This window comes from Nicotiana attenuata, unplaced genomic scaffold (genome assembly GCF_001879085.1).
Source record: "Nicotiana attenuata strain UT unplaced genomic scaffold, NIATTr2, whole genome shotgun sequence".
Lineage (NCBI taxonomy): Eukaryota > Viridiplantae > Streptophyta > Magnoliopsida > Solanales > Solanaceae > Nicotiana > Nicotiana attenuata.
In genome coordinates this window covers 137,705-156,617 of record NW_017672512.1, presented here as the reverse complement: position 1 = coordinate 156,617, position 18,913 = coordinate 137,705, and the positions used below count along the sequence as shown (strand labels likewise).

General features: G+C 35.6%; 1 protein-coding gene across 1 annotated transcript; it reads left to right on the top strand.

Moving 5' to 3' along the window:
- The first annotated feature begins 913 nt into the window (after window positions 1–913).
- On the top strand, window positions 914–7,355 carry LOC109213497 (probable rhamnogalacturonate lyase B). Its single transcript, XM_019377306.1, has 16 exons — window positions 914–1,008; window positions 1,128–1,179; window positions 1,815–1,936; window positions 2,099–2,149; window positions 2,245–2,361; window positions 2,531–2,647; window positions 2,782–2,917; window positions 3,633–3,803; window positions 3,923–4,081; window positions 4,403–4,509; window positions 4,835–4,925; window positions 5,106–5,247; window positions 5,382–5,541; window positions 5,958–6,074; window positions 6,774–6,900; window positions 7,119–7,355. The coding sequence occupies exons 1-16, from the start codon at window positions 914–916 to the stop codon at window positions 7,353–7,355; spliced, it is 2,001 nt and encodes a 666-aa protein (XP_019232851.1).
- The last annotated feature ends 11,558 nt before the right edge of the window (window positions 7,356–18,913 follow it).

Below are 18,913 nucleotides of genomic sequence, written 5' to 3'. Positions count from 1 at the left end.
TATGACTAGATTGAATGGTTGTAATGACTCTTAATTATCTATAATATATTTCCATTATACCCAAAAAAAACTCTTTTAAGCTTCGCGTATTCGCTAACTCGCTACAATAATAAAATATAAATCATCTGTACGAGAATTCATAAGTGAGCTTACTGGGTAAGCTCCATACCTTCCAGAGTTGAGGTAAAAGATTCAAATACTATCAGTAGCGTAACATTTACTTCCCTCTCCCCCTCTCACTCCGCCGATGTAATTAAAAAAAAACTCGATTTGTGATACCAAAAATTAATAATTTGGAATGAATGGAATCATTTTGACATCCAGTGATGAACTGGCAATATTTATTTTTTGTCCTGAAGTGCAGAGAAATAAGGAAACTAAATCTAATGAAGCAAAACAGAAAAGATTATTTACCAAAAAAAACCCAGAAAAGATCAGCATATTTATATTTACCCGTGTTTTACAAATTTCAATATTATAAAAAGCTTAAACTATAGGTATCGATATTAGCCAACTACAGTAAAGTAACCAGCCATCAACAGAGAGGTATGGGATTAACTTCTTCTATGTGTCTTTGTTTCTTTTTTTATTTCTTTTTCTATTGTTGTTTTTTAAGATACGTTCATATATGGTCACTAAATTTATTCACTATAACAGTAAAGTTATATGAATTTTCACGTATTTGGCCCAACGTTCTAGCCTACATGTTGAGCACTTGTATTGAGACAAAAAATAAAACAAATAAATGTTGTATTCTCAATTCACTTTCTTTATTGGAACATGATATATTAACACGTAAATCAAGTTTGTAAAACGATATTTCGATTTAATAGTACTATATCTAATAAATGATTCTATTTCAATTTTTTTAATTTAAATTGTATAGCAGATATTTTGTGTGAAAATACAGATAATGGGGAAGAATAAGCAACTAAGCTTACATATTTTGGAGGTTACTATGGTTGCTTTATTATTCTTGTTAGTGGCTGATTGTCGTCCTCAAAATGGGTTAGTCTCTGTTTCTTTTATTTAATTTTCTTTTATTTAAGTTAATAGCAAAAGTATTTTGCTATTAAAATTCAGCTTGTATTTTGACTTAGTTACTTCTTAAATTGTTGTTAAAACAGGCGAAGATTGACAATAATGCCAGATGTCAAATTGGAGATACAACCTAATGATGTAAATCTATGTTTAGCAAATATTTTTTTTTTTCTATTTTGTATTGTAATTATGTCATATTAATTCAATTGCATGAATTTTATTCACTACAATATTAAAGTCACAAAATTGTTTTTGCCAAATTAAAATAACTGAATTTTACCTATGATAACAGTGAAGTCACAAAACATTATATCCACTATAATAGTAAAGTCGCTTTGATAGGTAAGTTTTACCGTATTAATTATTTAATTTGATGACTTTACTGTTATAGTGGATATAATTTAATTACTTCAACCTGTCGATACCAACCTGCTCTGGATACGAGTAAGGGCTGACATGTTGATTGTGTCGTCACATGCTTTTTGATTCAGCCACCACCTCCCACGGCTACAACAAGCACAAGATAAAAAAGAAATCTGAACGGTCTATTTTCATACTTTTCACGATATGATAGCATTATAGTAACAAGAGCTTTACATCTCAGGTCGACAAATACTCTTTCAAAATGACAATATATATATAATAATGTGATTTTTACTATTATAATGAATAAAGCTTAGTAATCATAAATGAATTTAATCCTATAATGCATTGTGTTTTTAAACCTTTGTACATTATTTAGGTTCTCACATCGTTTTTCATGTCCTCTTCAGGTAACAATAAGCAATGGCTTCGTCAATGTTACTTTATCGAAACCAGATGGCCTTATAACAGGCATATCATATGGTGGTATCAATAACATATTAGACACTAACCTTGTCGAAACCGATAGAGGGTATACATATTATACATTGAATATACATGTGAATATACATCTGCTGACTATTTTTAATATAAGCAGTTTAGTGGACGGCTATTTAGGTTAATTCTTCAGATGTTTCAAGTTGCTTTAATGAAGAAAATAATTAAATGTAATACTAAATTATGATGATTTCAGGTATTGGATCTCTGTTTGGAATCTTACAGGACATGGAACAGCTCGAAAACAGTATTAATCTTTACCTTCTGGTCTAGAATTAATTAATTAACTTTGACGAAAAAATTACTACTAAAATTAAGTCCTAAAGCTATGATATTATGCAGGTTATCAGCAACAAGTTTTGAGATCATATCGAACAATGGAAACACGACAGAAATTTCATTTAAAAGAATTTGGAATTCTTCTCAAACTGATGAACCTCCCCTAGACTTTGACAGAAGGTGATGTGTTTTGCACTATATTATTATAATTTATCATATCGTAACATGTAACATATCTTATTTTTCGGGTTGCTAATTTCACTTAGACAACTAACGTAAATATTCTTTTACATTGTTAGTGTATAGAGACGTTATATCATGCTAATATTTTGAGAGACCAATTTTTCAGGATTGTCATGGGACGCGACACTCCAGGATTTTATACTTATGCTATGGTTGAACGTTCAAAAGAATATCCCCCTACGATTATCCAACAACTCAATGTTGTGTTCAAGCTTCAAGACATGTATTTTATCTTAAATTTCTCATTATTAACGAAAAACACATTTTAAATTCTATCCCAATTCCAAAAGTTGGATGTGTATATATATATATATATATATATATATATATATATTGAAATTGCATATTTATGAATAGGTTTCATTACATGGCTGTCTCGGATGAGAGGCAACGTGTCATGCCAACGCAAGAGGATCGAGAAAAAGGAAAGGTGCTTGGCTTTAAAGAAGCTGTTCTACTTACAAATCCAGCCAATCCAGATCTAAAAGGAGAGGTATATTTGTTTTACATTCGGTTTCTAGTATCTGCATCAGGGTTTGACTAAATGCGAATTCTTGTTGGAAAGTCCAGAATAGGGGATAAAGTGCTCCATAAGAAAAGTAACTCTATACAAGGCTCGGAACTCGAGACCTCTAGTTGGATAACTAAAGGTTAACATGGGCCACCTATGTAGATGGGGCTAGAATGGGCATTGGGAGGTTGGAAGACAAACTGTAACAGTCTACGAACCGCTGGCGGTTGAATTCGAAAAGAGTACTTTGTGAAACTTGGCTAAAGACAAGTCCTACATCAGAATGGGAGGAGAAAGTTAGGGACTATATATAAGGGCGAGTTCAGAATTCAATTGTTACTAACGCATTCTAGATAGCAAGCCAAGTATACAAAACTGGAGATCCAAAAGCCTTTAGGTGGCTAGAGAGATCGGACCAAAGCAAACAATACCTTAACAGTTAGACATGACCATGGCAAAAGCTCATTGTTTCGATGCTCGTTACCTAAAGAGGGTGGTATAGCAACAAAACTATAAAATTAGCATACAAATTTTAAACTTAATTATTAGATAATTCGAGAAGATTAATCTAGGGAAAGCATTATTTATATATATACATATAGTTGGATCTTGGATTTGAACTTTATGGTTACGTTTCAAGCCCGTGATATTACAACACCTCATTTAATTTATTGAGTTCTAAATCTATTTTATGCAGGTGGATGACAAGTACTTCTACGCAAATGATAACATAAACGATAAAGTTCATGGATGGGTATGTAGTAATCCTCCAGTAGGATTTTGGATGATTAATCCAAGCAATGAATTTCGTACTGGAGGACCTTTTAAACAAGACCTTACTTCACATGTTGGTCCAACTGTACTTAGTGTAAGTGATGAATTAATTACTCAGTTAAATTTTATAATTAATGTGTCACATGTTGCTAAATTTCTTTTATTTCTAACTGTAGAAATCTTAACTATATATTTTATTATACATAATTGCAGGTATTTTTTAGTACACATTATGCAGGAGAAGATTTAGCAATTAAATTTCAACATGGAGAATCATGGAAAAAAGTCGTTGGCCCTGTGTTTGTGTATCTTAACTCTGATGCTTCAGCTAAGGAAAATCCGTCTGTACTGTGGAATGATGCGAAGAAAAGAGTATGTATTAATTTATGCGGCAAATATATATATGCTCGACTGAAGTATTTGACTCTTATACCGTCAAACATCTCTATAACAGTCTCGTTAGTTCTGATATTTGTTTTATTGCTATAGTGAAGTGCTGCTATAAAAACATATATTATAACATAACATAAAAATCGGTTCCAAAAAGCCTTGGCTTTTATAGTGAATGATTGTTATATATGGATGTTGTTATAGAGGTGTGTGACTATACTTCGAACCTTGCCACGAGGTAAAATGAAACAAAGGGAGTAAAAATTTTGGCATTATTTTTCTGACGAATGATCAAATTCACAGATGAATCAAGAAGTTGCAAGTTGGCCTTATGAATTTCCACTTTCACAAGACTACATCAAATCTAACCAAAGAGGAACAGTTACAGGCCAACTCTTTGTTAATGACTGGTACTTTTCTTCAGTATTCTTTCTCTAATATTTGCGATGTTGCGTGGACTCTACGAAATGCTGCATCATTCGTGTCGGATCCTCCAATAATATACTACTTTTGGAAGATTTGACATGCACTCGACGGTATTTTCGAATAGTCCGAGCAACATAGTCTGCAACCATGTTATATATGTATCACTATGTAAAGAGAGTATTTTTAAGAGTTTAAGTTATATATATCGTTATTGTAAGAATTCTTATACCATCATGTCACTTTTACTTGTTTTAGTAGGTAACTTGTCTTATTGACTGACTGACTAATATTATTTCCTTTTTTTGAAAGGTTTACTAATAAAAGAGATGTACCTGCATCCAATGCATATATAGGGTTAGCGCCACCTGGAGATGCTGGATCATGGCAAATAGAAAATAAAGTAAAGTGTAAAATAATTAATATATATTTTTCAGGTGTTTAATTGTATGTGGCAAGCTTTTTAAAACTTTAATTTCCTAAGTCTTTCATTACACTTCTTTGCTTTTTTTTCCTGAAATTCTTTTGATAAAATTCATAAAAATCTTTTGTTTATGTATTTTATTTTATTTTTAATTTTCAGGGTTACCAGTTTTGGACTAAAACTGACTCTAATGGAAATTTCATCATAAAAAATGTCATATCTGGTACATATAACTTGTATGCAACAGTCCCAGGATTTATTGGAGATTACAAATACGCTCCAATTGTTAAAGTTACTCCAGGTAATTACTTTCTTACTTACTCACTCATTTGTTAAAGTTACAAATTTTAAACTCCAATCAAATATCGCCGTATAAATTGAGACGGGATATCTAATCCTTTTTTTTTTTGGTATTTCATTTGTACCAAAATACAGGTTCTAGTATTAAATTAGGGAGTTTGGTGTATAAACCTCCAAGAAATGGAGCCACACTTTGGGAAATTGGAGTGCCAGATCGCACAGCTGCTGAATTCTTTATTCCAAATCCACCTCCACAATATAAAGTTCACAAATATCAAAACAACTCTGAATCAATGTAAGTTCCACATATTTGTTTTCCTGCTTAATTTTACTCACTATAATAGAAAAGCTGGAGATTTTTGCTACTATAACAGTGAAATCAAAATGAATAGATTTTTATTGTTGTAATAGTGAATAGAATTTAGTGATTTTGCTGTTATAGTGGAAAATTTTGTGACTTTACTATGACAAAAAAGTAATCATTTGACTTTATTATAATAGTGAATAAAGTTTCGTGACTTTACTGCTATAATAGGTAAAGTTCAGTTGGAAAATATTTTTCAAAATGTTTAAGCCAATCAAATATGGAAAATAAAATTATAATTTTTAAAAAATATTTTTCTCCGTACTAAACACACCCTTTGCGCATGTTATTTTTCTAAATCTAATGGTTCAAATTTTAACTCATTTAGCCCATTTTGGTTTTTGTAGATTTAAACAATATGGTCTATGGGAACAATACAGTTTTTTATATCCTAAACGAGATCTCGTCTACAATGTCGCCACTAGCAAGTATTCAAGAGATTGGTTTTTCGCTCATGTCACAAGGTATGTTATTATAGACTAATTACAGATTCATCCAAGCATAGTAGATTTGGCTCGGACCATGTATATAAATATTAAAAAATTCACTAAATAGGTACATGTCACAAGGTATGTTATTATAGCTTCATATAAATGTATTTATTTATATATGTATATATATTAGGGGCCGATGCAGTTAAAGAATAACAGGTGCGGATACATATATTAGGGGCCGATGCAGTTAAAGACTAACAGGTTCATCCGAACCTAGTAGCTTTGGCTCGAACCATGTATATAATATTAAAAAATTTACTAAACAAGTACAACAGTTCAACCCAGTAAACCAGAGTTGGGGTAGAATTCCGAACTCGAACACAATGTTCAAATTACAACAAGAATCCCACAAGTGGAGTCTAGGGAGGGTAATGTGTACGGGGACCTAACCCTCAGAGGCTGAGTGAGAATTTAAAGATTATGGGTTCAGGATTCTAGTTCTTTTAACTTACTAGATTCTAACTTAATAATTTGTGCATATTCAGTGAATTTCTTAAGATACATATAAGGTTTGTATCAAAGCTATTGGGTACGGCCGAACCCATAGTCGAAGGGCTGGCTCCGCCTCTGTTACCCCTACCTTGTGAAGGATAGAGAGGCTGTTTCTGACAAACAATATTCAAATTCTGATAACAATATATTGTAGCTGTTGGATGAATTCTTTTGCAGGAATGTAGGAAACAACAAATATGAAGCTACAACATGGAGTATTTTATTTAGCCTTGGAAATGTTAACAAGGCCTCAAATTACACTCTCCAATTAGCTCTTGCAGCAGCTCATGAATCTGAACTCCATGTAACTAATCTCTCCCTTATAATTTAATTACTTGACTTATTATTTCAACAACACACACACAAATATCTTTCTACCTTTTATTGTCACAATATATGAGCTAATCTACGAAAGAGGAAGTCTGATGCATGAAGCATCCCCTGTTCACGAATTTTTATTTAATTATTCAATCGATAATTGACATATATGAAATTCATTTTTATTTTTTTTCCTCTCTTAAGGTTCGTGTCAACGATGAAAAAGCGCGAGAACCTGTATTTACAACAGGATTAATAGGGGGAAGTAATGCAATTGCAAGACATGGTATACATGGATTATATTGGCTTTACAGCATTGGAATACAAGGCAATTTGCTTGTTAAAGGACCAAACACAATTTTTCTTACTCAAACAAATGCTGATCTCACTGCCTTTAATGGAGTCTTGTATGATTATCTTCGTTTAGAAGGACCTCATTAGGAATAAAATGGTCATTCTAGTCGTTCATTTTTTTCATGTTTTGGTTATGCGTGGTGTTTTTAGACGCGAAAATTTTGTGATTGAGTTTTTTATTTTTTTTATTGATCTTAGTGAAATTAAATTTAATGAATTGTCTATTAGGAGTTGAGTTATAAGAAACGTTGGTCTTGTACTTTTTTTGGCTCATGAGAATCTAAATTCTTGTTTAGTAATCTGAAAACAATAGTAACAAAATGGAATAATTTTCCTTACTGCATGTGGAAACAATAGTGACTACCTCTTATAAATATAGGAGAGATTAAAAGTAATTTAATTCTTGATACTGTATGGGTTAAATCTGACTAAGGGAACCTGGCACGAGGAAAAATTACTAAGAGGCGATTAGGCCGGGGTCGAATGAAAGATTAATGGAATTCACTGCCGAGCTGTTGGTTATGGACGAGGTCAAATGTTTAAGTCAACAGTAACGGCTAGTTTTGTAATAAGATATTTGGGAGAATATTCCATTGGATATTCTCTGTATCTGTACTTTAGGTTAGATTAAAGGCATGTCCCATATAAATAGAAAGGTAGAGAGAAGGTGAGGAGCATGTAATATTCTATATGATAAGAACTCTCTTGAAATGTTGACTCTCTAGTAAAATACAAACATTGCCTTTCCAAAAAGAGATTCGATTTGTTGTTTATTCTATATTTCTCACATCAAATCCATGAAAGTCTCCAATATTTCCATAGTTATTTGTCTTACATCATTGTCAGAAAGAGTCATCATCCACCTCATTCAATATTGGTTGAATTATTCTCTATTTACATTTAGTGTCATTTATTGTATTTATTGCTTATCATTATTCTCGTACCATTAATAATCGTAACATTCAATGGCGTACGCACGATATTTTGTAAGCGGTGTCACATTTTTTTATAAGTAAAAAAAAGGTGAACAAATAAATAAATTACTATAATAATGTCATATCAAAACACACACAATTTAAAATAATACTACAAGTCTTAGTTACAAGTATTTTATTTTTAAAATATATTCATATAATAACCTCATTAAAAACAATGCACTAAATATGTCTTAGTTTACATAGTTTGATAATATTTATTGTTAGTTTGACAAAGAAATTAGTTTTAGCTCAAGTGGTTTTATAGCTTACATTACTTGTTAGAGGTCAATGTTTTAAAACATAATAATCTTTTAATAAAGAAACTCTCCAAATTGATAAAATTGTGAGCCTGCTGTGAACCAGATTCGAACATTGGACCTCTATTAAAAAAAAATAGTGCTAAACCAGCAAATCACCTTAGCGTTTTCGCATCAAAGTGAAACTCTCCAAATTAGGGGTGTGCATTCGATTTATCGATTCGATTTTGACCCTTATCGATTATCGATTTGTACGTATGCTTATCGTTATCGTTTCAATAAGGTTTCGATTTTTTAGATTTCGATTTATCGATTTTGGGGGCTTATCGATTCGGTTATCGATTACACCAATAAGAAAACTTGCGGGATTCCACGGAAAGTATATCGCTATAAACGCGTCTAACTAATATGGACAAAAAGAAGCAAATAAGACGAACACCATTTATAATATAAAAATTGTGTCAACAAGCACATGCAACAAAATTAAAGTAAGGGATTAAATGTATGTCACCAACACTCCAACGGTATAAAAAAAACAAAACAAAACAAAACACATCATCACGGCTAATTTTGTTTTCCATTAATTTGAACTTCATTCCCTTGATCTTTAAATATGATCATTCCTTAAATGTGGTAGAAGAAATAATAGGGTAAGGGACTTAGGATAAAGGAAAGGGTATAGATTAGGGAAAATAATATTGTATAGCCGCTTTCAAAATAGTAGCGGAATATATATACATTCTGTATGTTATATTAATCTACACAAATAGGTAATTACTCATTTAACAAGTGTCTACGGTCTACGGGTGTGCATTCGATTTATCGATTCGATTTTGACCCTTAGCGATAATTACTTATCGATTATCGATTTGTACATATGCTTACCGTTATCGTTTCAATAAGGTTTCGATTTTTTCGATTTCGATTTCGATAACAAATAATCGATTCGATTTATCGATAAACCGATTCGAATGCACAGCCCTACTCCAAATTGATAAAATTGTGAGCCTGCTGTGAACCAGATTCGAACATTGGACCTCTATTAAAAAAAAATAGTGCTAAACCAGCAAATCACCTTAGCGTTTTCGCATCAAAGTGGTGTCATTTATTTATTTGTATTCAAAATAACTTGATTTTGCTTATACTATACACACATACTTGGTAAAATCTTCCGACGAAGCGGTGTCACGTGACACCGCTTCCCATAAGGTGGCTCCGCCCCTGGTAACATTTAATGTGTATTGCATTAAATCCATTCTAACGTGGTCCCACGTTATCCGCATAAACCCATCTTAGATCCAAGGTTATTATCTTTAACTAGGATTAGCCCCATATCTTTTTACTTAATTAGTTTAACAAAAAGTTTTATACTTTTCGGTCAAACAATTTGGCGCCATCTGTGGGGATTTTCTAGTTAAAATTTTAGTTTCCTCTAGATCTATAACAGAAAAAAAATGCAAAAACACTACACTTCCTTGTGCACACAAATCTAACATGGCAGATAATAAAGAGGAAAAGAGAAAAGCAATAGTCGACCTCACCGCTAATCTCCTTAACACCATCAACAAAGTCGATGAAACGGAGGGTGAGGACGTAACACCAAATACTACTTCCAGGCGAAATGGCTCGCCCCCTCCTCATGGCAGCGTCACAGCATCCGCGGTAAAGAAGCCTCCACGTCAATAACGAAAGAGGCACCACCAGCGGTGAAAGCTACTCGAGGCTTGGTTAACGAATAGGTTGACCGGCATCCTCGACACACCAACCCATAAAGTAACCGGAGAGGGCACGAGGACCTGCGCTGAGCCAACAATAGTTGAATAGCACGGCCCCCCTCCACTCAAAGCAGGTACTACTCACAATGTTAATGATGCAGGTAAGGACGCCCTCACTGGCCAAAGGAAAATGGAAGAAATAGAAAACGAAAACAAAATACTCCGAGACCAAATGAAAGAACATCAAGAACGGGTAAAAAAAATATCTGGCGCCCCAAAACTCTTACCAAAAAGGGGCGCCGGTCAGTTTGTTGAGCAGCCATATAGCGACGATGCTGCACCACACGCAATACCCAAAACCTTCAAAATGCTGCCATACCTGAAAATATATGACGGTACGACGGATCTTGAGGATCATGAGACCCACTACGTCACCGCAACAAAAGGCAGTGACCTCGCCAAAGAGCAAGTACCCTCCATCTTATTGAAAAAGTTCGGCGAAACCCTCATCGGGAAGCGTTAACTTGATATTCGTAGCTGCCCGTATGCTCGATTAAAACATTCGAGGAGATGGCTGACAAGTTCGTAACAGCCCATGCCGGATCAAAAAAAATGGAGGCAAGAGTAAATGACATATTTTCCATCAAACAATCATCTAGAGAGGGACTAAGGGACTTCCTTGCTCGATTTAACCGAGTAAGGATGAACTTACCAAACGTATCGGAAGGAATGACCGTGGCATCTTTCCAAAACAGGTTGAACATAAGCGGTTCAAGAGCGACCAAAAAGCTACTATCATGAAATACCCCCCGACCACTTGGGACGAAATACACAATGCTTATTGCACCGAAGTTTGAGCTGACGAAGACGATCTAAATGAGCCGACCCATCGGTTGACTTCAGTACAAGCCAAGTCTAGAAAGGACCGGAGAAATGACAACATGAGAGACCTAGAAGGACCCCGACCTAATTGGGAAAGACATCAACCTTACGTCAGAGGCACCCTCATGCCACCTCCCCTTCACGACGAAGCTCCATCTAGGCCGCAAACAGGGACTCACCGAAGTGAGAGAGGTATGCCCTCTTTATTATCTTCTCACAATTTCTATATTTCCCCTCAGAAATAGTCTACGCACCGGAGAAGCTCGGCCCAAAAATGAAGTGGTCGCAGAAGATGAGGTCCGACCCGAGCATTAGAAAGTCAAATGCCCTCTGCGAGTTCCACCAGGAGCGAGGTCACAAAACAAAACCGAAGACTGTATTGCCCTAAGACAAGAGGTCATGAACATGCTTCACCAAGGGCACTTGAAAGAGCTTATGAGCGACCAAGGAAGAGCCAACTTTTCCCGAGGACGTGAACAGCACCAGGGACCACCCAAACCACCTTACCCAACTCGAACCATTCAAATGATCATCAAAGGAGGAGATGACGCCTCAATCAACAGCGTGAAGTTCACCACCATCCACAAACCCAAGCGCTTGATCACTCACGAATGGTAAGACGAACTCGAAGAAAGTATCATCATCGACAAGTCTAATACCAATGGTTTGGTCTTCCCTCACTATGATTATCTTGTTATCACTTTACTCCTATAGATACAGATGTAAGACGAATTACGGTGGACGATGGGAGCGGCGCATGCATTATTCACCCTCGAGTACTTGCACATATGAGACTCGAGGATAAGATAGTGTCACGTTGCATCACACTAACCGGTTTTAACAATGTAGTTGAGCGAACCTTTGGAGAAATCACCCTCCCCATCCTGGCTGGTGGAATCACCCTGGAAACAACATTCCACATCATGGACCAGGACACAGCGTATAACGCCATATTAGGTCGGCCTTTGATACATGCCATGAAGGTTATCCCCTCCAGCTTGTACCACATCATCAAATTTCCCACCTCATGGGGAATACACATCATTCGAGAAGAACAACACACTTCTCGGGAATGCTATCACATCGCCCAGGATTGCACGTACACCCAGCAGATGAAGGATAAAGCTAAAGAAGCATAGCAATCAACAGGGTCGAGGTCGAGCGGTGACGAGAAGGATGTGATCAAAGACCCCGAAGTCATAGAAGCCACAGGGTCAATCGTAGAAGACCTCGACCCCATCCTACTCGATGATAACGACCATAGCAAGAAAGCTTACATCGGCCACAAGCTTCAAGAACTAGGTAAATTCCGTCAATTCTTAAACAGTAATATAGACTTGTTTGCTTTTTCCCATGCAGACACGCCAGGTATCCCAAAGGATATAGCGACACACAAGATGAACGTCGACCCATTCCACCCCCTTGTGAGACAAATCAGGCGGAAATTCAATTTCGCCATAAACGACGCAGTCCATGAAGTGGTAAATAAGTTGTTGGAAAACGACTCCATCGTGGAGTCAATATATCCTCAATGGGTCGCAAATGTGGTCATGGTAAAAAAGAAGAACATAAAGTGGCGGATGTGCCGGACTTCACAAACCTAAACTGTAACCACCCGGCCGGTCGTTTCATGAATTACAACCTCGCTTCCCCCATTTCCGCTTCTTTATGTGTTGTTCAGCTATATTTCATCATATCGTGTTGGTTGTTCTGTGTTCGGATTGGTGTTGGAGTAGAATGAGACACTTAGTCTCTTATTCGAAAGCTTGAGTTGGAAAAGTCAACCGGATGTTGACTTATGTGTAGAAGATCTCGGATGTGAATTCTAAAGGTTCAGATAGCTTTAGGTGATTTTGGACTTAGGAGCATGTTCGGAATGTAATTCGGAGGTCCGTGGTAGATTTAGGCTTGAATTGGTGAAATTGGAAATTTGGGTTTTCCGGTCAGCAGAGGAAATCTTGATATTGGGGTCGGAATGGAATTCTGGAAATTGGAGTAGGTCCATTGTGTCATTTATGATGTGTGTGCAAAATTTCAAGTCATTCGGATGAGGTTTGATATGTTTTGGCATCGTTTGCGGAATTTGGAAGTTTGGAAATCCTTAGGCTTGAATCCGAGGGTGATTTGGTGTTTTGATGTTGTTTGAGTGTTCCGAAGGTTGGAATAAGTTTGAATGGTGATATGTGACTTGTTGGCATATTTGGTTGAGGTCCCGGGGGCCTCGGGATGGATTTGGGTGGTTGACGGAAAGTTTGGCTTTGACTAAGGGAACCTGGCATGAGGAGAAATTACTAAGAGGCAATTATGCCGAGGTCGAATGAAAGATTAATGGAATTCACTGCCGAGCTGTTGGTTATGGACGAGGTCAAATGTTTAAGTCAACAGTAACGACTAGTTTTGTAATAAGATATTTGGGAGAATATTCCATTGGATATTCTCTGTGTGCTTGTACTTTAGGTCAGATTAAGGGCATGTCCATATAAATAGAAAGATAGAGAGAAGGTGAGGAGCATGCAAGATTCTATATGATAAGAACTCTCTTGACAAGTTGACTATCTAGTAAAATACAAACATTGCCTTTTCAAAAAGAGATCCGATTTGTTGTTTATTCTACATTTCTCACATCAAACCCGTGAAAGTCTCCAATATTCCCATAGTCATTTGTCTTACATCATTGTCAGAAAGAGTAATCATCCACCTCATTCAATATTGAGTGAATTATTCTCTCTATTTACATTTAGTGCCATTTATTGTATTTATTGCTTATCATTATTCTCGTTCCATTAATAATCTTAACATTTAATGTGTATTGCATCAAAATCATTCTAACGTGGTCCCACATTATCCGCATAAACCCATTTTAAATCCAAGGTTATTATCTTTAACTAGGATTATCCCCTTATCTTTTTACTTAATTAGTTTAACAAAAAGCTTTATACTTTTTGGTCAAACAGATACCAAATACCTTTAATTCTTTGAAGTTTTTTTACTACGATTCGGAAATTGAAATGGGTGTATAAAGTGCCTTACAAATCCGCTCTAGCTGATTATATTTTGTTCTTTGGTATAGATCAATTAAGTAATGAAAACCAGTGAAAAAAAAGAATTGGCATCTTGATCATTTACTATTAGAAATATTTGTGTAACGATCCGACCACTTGTTTAGCATATGTTACGTTGTATAATATGTTATGAACATGTTTTAATGTTGGTATAATTATTCCTGATGTATAGATAATACGTGATGAACCCCCTTAGTTAGAATCACAGGTTGATAGGCTCTGGGAGCAGCCGACTTCCCCGATTGCAATGTGACCGGATACCAAGTTTGTCATGCCCCGAATTTGAGTGGGACGGACCAGCACTCGGTGCCTTAGCTTAACCGAACAAACCACCTAGTATCATCTCATATGACTATCAAATAATCCTAGGATATCTAAGGAAAGGAGATAACAAGATACTCTAATAAACATCTAACCGTATAACTGAAATTTTAACATTTATATATAACTAAAAATGACCACAGACATCTATGGAGCCTCTAAGGTAACTGAAACAATACAATTATCATACTGTCGGGATAGGCCCCCTAAATCTACCCGTAATATCTATGCGTTAAAGAGAACACTAGATCTGACTCAGCTCTGGATAGAAATAGAGCTTACCAATCGACCGATAAACACGAGCAACCGTCTGCTTGGGAGGCCTGTGAGACTCTTTACCTGGATCTGCAACATGAAATGCAGCGCCCGACAAAAAGTCATTTAAGAAAATATAATAAAAAAGAGCGAGATATTAGGACTTGTTGTTACCTATGACATTAAAAATACGACTCTAGATCTACTTGCAAGCCAAAATTGACGAGAGATCATAAACGTTCAATTCTTGATACTAAAAATATTTGATTTGGATTGAATGGATGTCACACCTTCTTTTTACACCCGAGGGTATATGGGTTTTTTTCCAATTAAAGTGACATTATTCGAAATGGGACTATTTAATTTTTTTTTAGAGTCGCCACTTGGGATAATTTATTTAGTGTCCCAAGTAACCGGTTTATTTTAAAAATCCCAATTCGAGGAAATTTTTGACTTTATTCAAAAGTCTTGCGAAACCAGAAATTCTAGATAAGGAATTCTGTTAACCCGGGAGAAGGTGTTAGGCATTTTCGGGTTCCGTGGTTCTAGCACGGCCGCTTAAACTATTAATAATTGGCCTATTATCAGATTTACTACACATTTTAAACCTATTGTGCATTTTTAAAATTTATAACCGCTTTTAATTAATTTTAAGAAGATTCAATATCATTTAAAACACGTCATAAACCACGCTACATGAAATGCACCCGCGGTTCGCGATACGTTCTATTTAACATTATTGAGATTTGAAATTGGGTCACATGAAATGTACACCCGGATTTTGTAATTAAAAGTCACAATTACGTCACGGGAACCGTACCCGTAGCTATGATGAATTATTTAAAGAGCGCGCCTAAAGCATCTACGAAGGTTCAATTAATAACAACATTTATGAGGGTTATGGAGAGTTTAATTGATGGCACACCTCAATTTTTACAAGGATTAACTCTTGAATTAATTTCATGAGGGCCATGGGTTAAGGGGTTCTATGGCACACCTCAATTTGATTTTAGCTAAGGGAGATTATTTAAACAAGGCTAAGGGTCCTAATTGAATTTCAAACTAGAAATTTTCTCAACTAAGGGCTAAGCTTTTGAATTTTTCTGTTGAAAACTGCTTTGGGCCAAGACGTCCAGCATTTGATTAAGTCCAGAAATACATTAGCTTTGAAAAGCTGATCTTAGGCTCCAAAAATGGGGCCCAACAGAATGAGAGTTCCAGAAGTCTTGCTTCTTTTAGGTTTTAACTAAGTTCTTTGCCCACATTGGTCTTCAGGCGGGCCCAAATGCTATATGTGTTCTAGTTGGGCCTATCTACCTTTTCATTTAACAAACTAGTCGAAAAGGCTGAAAACAAATTCATTCTTAAAATGGAAAAAATCGAGATGCAAAGCTAGTTTTAAAGTTAATTACACTACATTAATTTGCAAGACATAGAACAAGTGTTTAACTCATAATTCACAAAAGGAGAGTACACACATTGGATCGAACGATTGGGTTCCATGCCCAGGTCCAATGACCTAGGCCCAGACTTGCGAATGAGTCCCAGACTTGGGCCTGATTGTAAGTCTGGCCCAATTCCTAGTACATTCAACCATGAAACATGTTCGTTACAAGAAGAACATATTAACATTGATAGTCTACTGGTAATCAAGCATAATTAAAATTTAACAGTCCATTTACAATATTGAACGTCCAGGAATTTATACAGGAGGTGATTTTAATCCTAATGAATCAGTCATCATAACTGACATCTAAAAAAGAAAAAATTTCTAAAAAAATCAAAGAAAAATGAAAATTTCTTCTAATTTTCAAATCCCTACCATTAACTCCTTCAAACCCATGCATAAGATCTGCAAGAGGCCAGCTACAGAGCTGCTTCTCACAAGATGATTGCTTACACACCAACACTGAAATTTTACTGCCTAAATCAGCTTCTATTCTACTAAAGATATCATGAATCTGATCATGTGACAAGGTCAAACTCACAAAATACCTTCAATTACACTAACTTACTACATTGTCAGACCCAAACTAAAACACATATTGCAAAAAAAAAAAAAAAAAGTTACGATTCATAGTTTAACCATGTTAAAGGTTAAACTCCTGAAATAGTATGGGTTTCAAACCCAAAATCATGGCATGCTGCCTTGGTGAAATACCAGAATAAATTCAAAGGAAAGTAAAGGGGAGATTCAATCCATGAATCTGACCATGTAAGGGTCAGACTCAACGGAGAAACCAGATTTTAAGGATGAGAGTCTAAACATGTCATTTAATTAATGCAAGAAAAAGCAAAAATGGATACTAGCTAAGGTGACCAGTGCTAAAGTCTAATAAAGAAAAAGAACCTTATAGCATAAAATCAGAGGTACAGAACTCATGCATTTTAAGAGAGAAAGGAAAAAGAAAGCTTTAGTACTATTGTAGCTTCAGCATGTAAGCCATAACAAGAATGTACAAACAATGTCAAACAAATGACAACTCATATTTATCTTAAACTTCATTTACAAGTAGTCAAACATGGAAAAGAATCATATGTACCTTGAAACAGCAATTGAAAACCAAAGCTAAAATGAAAGAAAACTGCTGAAGAATTTCAGAAGTAGAAAACAACAACAGTAACCAGCACAGCTTCAGCAAACCAGTGAATCCCAGAGTTTTAAAACCAAACCAAACACTTGAAAAACCAGAAACTCCAGTAAATAATCCCAGAAAAAAATTCTCTATTTCAATCCATTTTCAGCTTGTGAATCAAAAGAGGAAAGTTTTTTGGAAATCTAAGGTTTTCTAAAATTTGGAAAGAGGAACCTTTTTTGCAAAGAATGATGCTTATAATATGCTAATGATGTGTCAATTGTGTAAATTCGTTCTCTCATGGGTGAAGGAAAGGTACTATATATAGGCCTAGAAAATGCCATGTGCTGAAGGAATAAAAGAATCATTCCCTCAGCCACAAAAGGAATATTTTTTAACAGATTTGGACAGCTGGCTGTCCCTCATTGGTTTTAGTACTTTGTACTAACCAAATGACGCCAGCTGCCCCCCATCCTAGAACATTTCCAGCATAGACCTTATCCTATTTCAGAATTATCCACTCCCTGTTATGACCCCTTAAGTTTCTTTTTTGTTCATTTGACCCCTCTAACTTCTTAGCTGTTTAATTAACCCCCTGAAAGTTCTGAATACTTATAAATCAAAGCAAACAACACAAAACAAGAACTAACAGGTAGTAGAAATCAAATGGCACCAATTTCCTAAACCCAAGTATGTTTATCATTGAGATGGAAAAAGAAAACCACATTTGAACAATTGAAACCAATATCACTATTAACTAAATGAGGTTCAAGTCAATTTAAACACTGGCATCAAACAGGGCACCAACCTATAATGAAATATTGAACCTGCTTGTTTTTCAAACGAATTTGCCTAAGCATGAACATAAACCAATCCGGATAAACCCTAGCCAAAACAAAACTGAAAATCTAATGACTAATCCTAAAATACTGGCTAACATTCAATGATTAAGCACAGAGGTAAACAAATAATCCTAAAATGCTAAAAACCCTAAATCATGCAACTAAACAGAATATCAGTCATGAAGAAAAAATCAAGAGAAAGGGGAAGAAAATAACAGAGGAAAACAAACAAGAAAGAAATACCTATATTCGCTCCAAACGGAATCTACTAGGGACTTGACCAAGCCTTAACGAAGCATAAGTGACCTTGAACTACCATTAATCGACTGTTCTAGACAAGAATAGTCGACTAATGGCTGTTTTGAGGTCACTTGATCAAGCTTTGACCGAAAAATCAGAAAGGGCAGAGAATTAGGGTTCAACGATTTTGAGATTTAATATTCGAGGAGTTTGGCTGGGATTTTTGGGAAATCAATGGTGAGACAGTGGTGAGGGAAGGTTGAGGACTGTGGAGTGTGATTTTGGAGCGGATTGGAGCAATTAGGGTTTTTGAACCTAAATTTTCGATCTAAATTCGAGCTGTTTGGGAGGGATTCGAAGGTCATGGGTAATGGATTCGGGAAGAGGAGGATGAGAGGATCTTATGGTGTTAATTTGGTGGTGTTTGGACCACCGGCGCCTCCGTGGGCGATTTCCGGCGGGTGGAGCCGGTGAGGGGTAAGAGAGAGTGTGAGAGAGATGAAGTGAGGGGTTTTTGG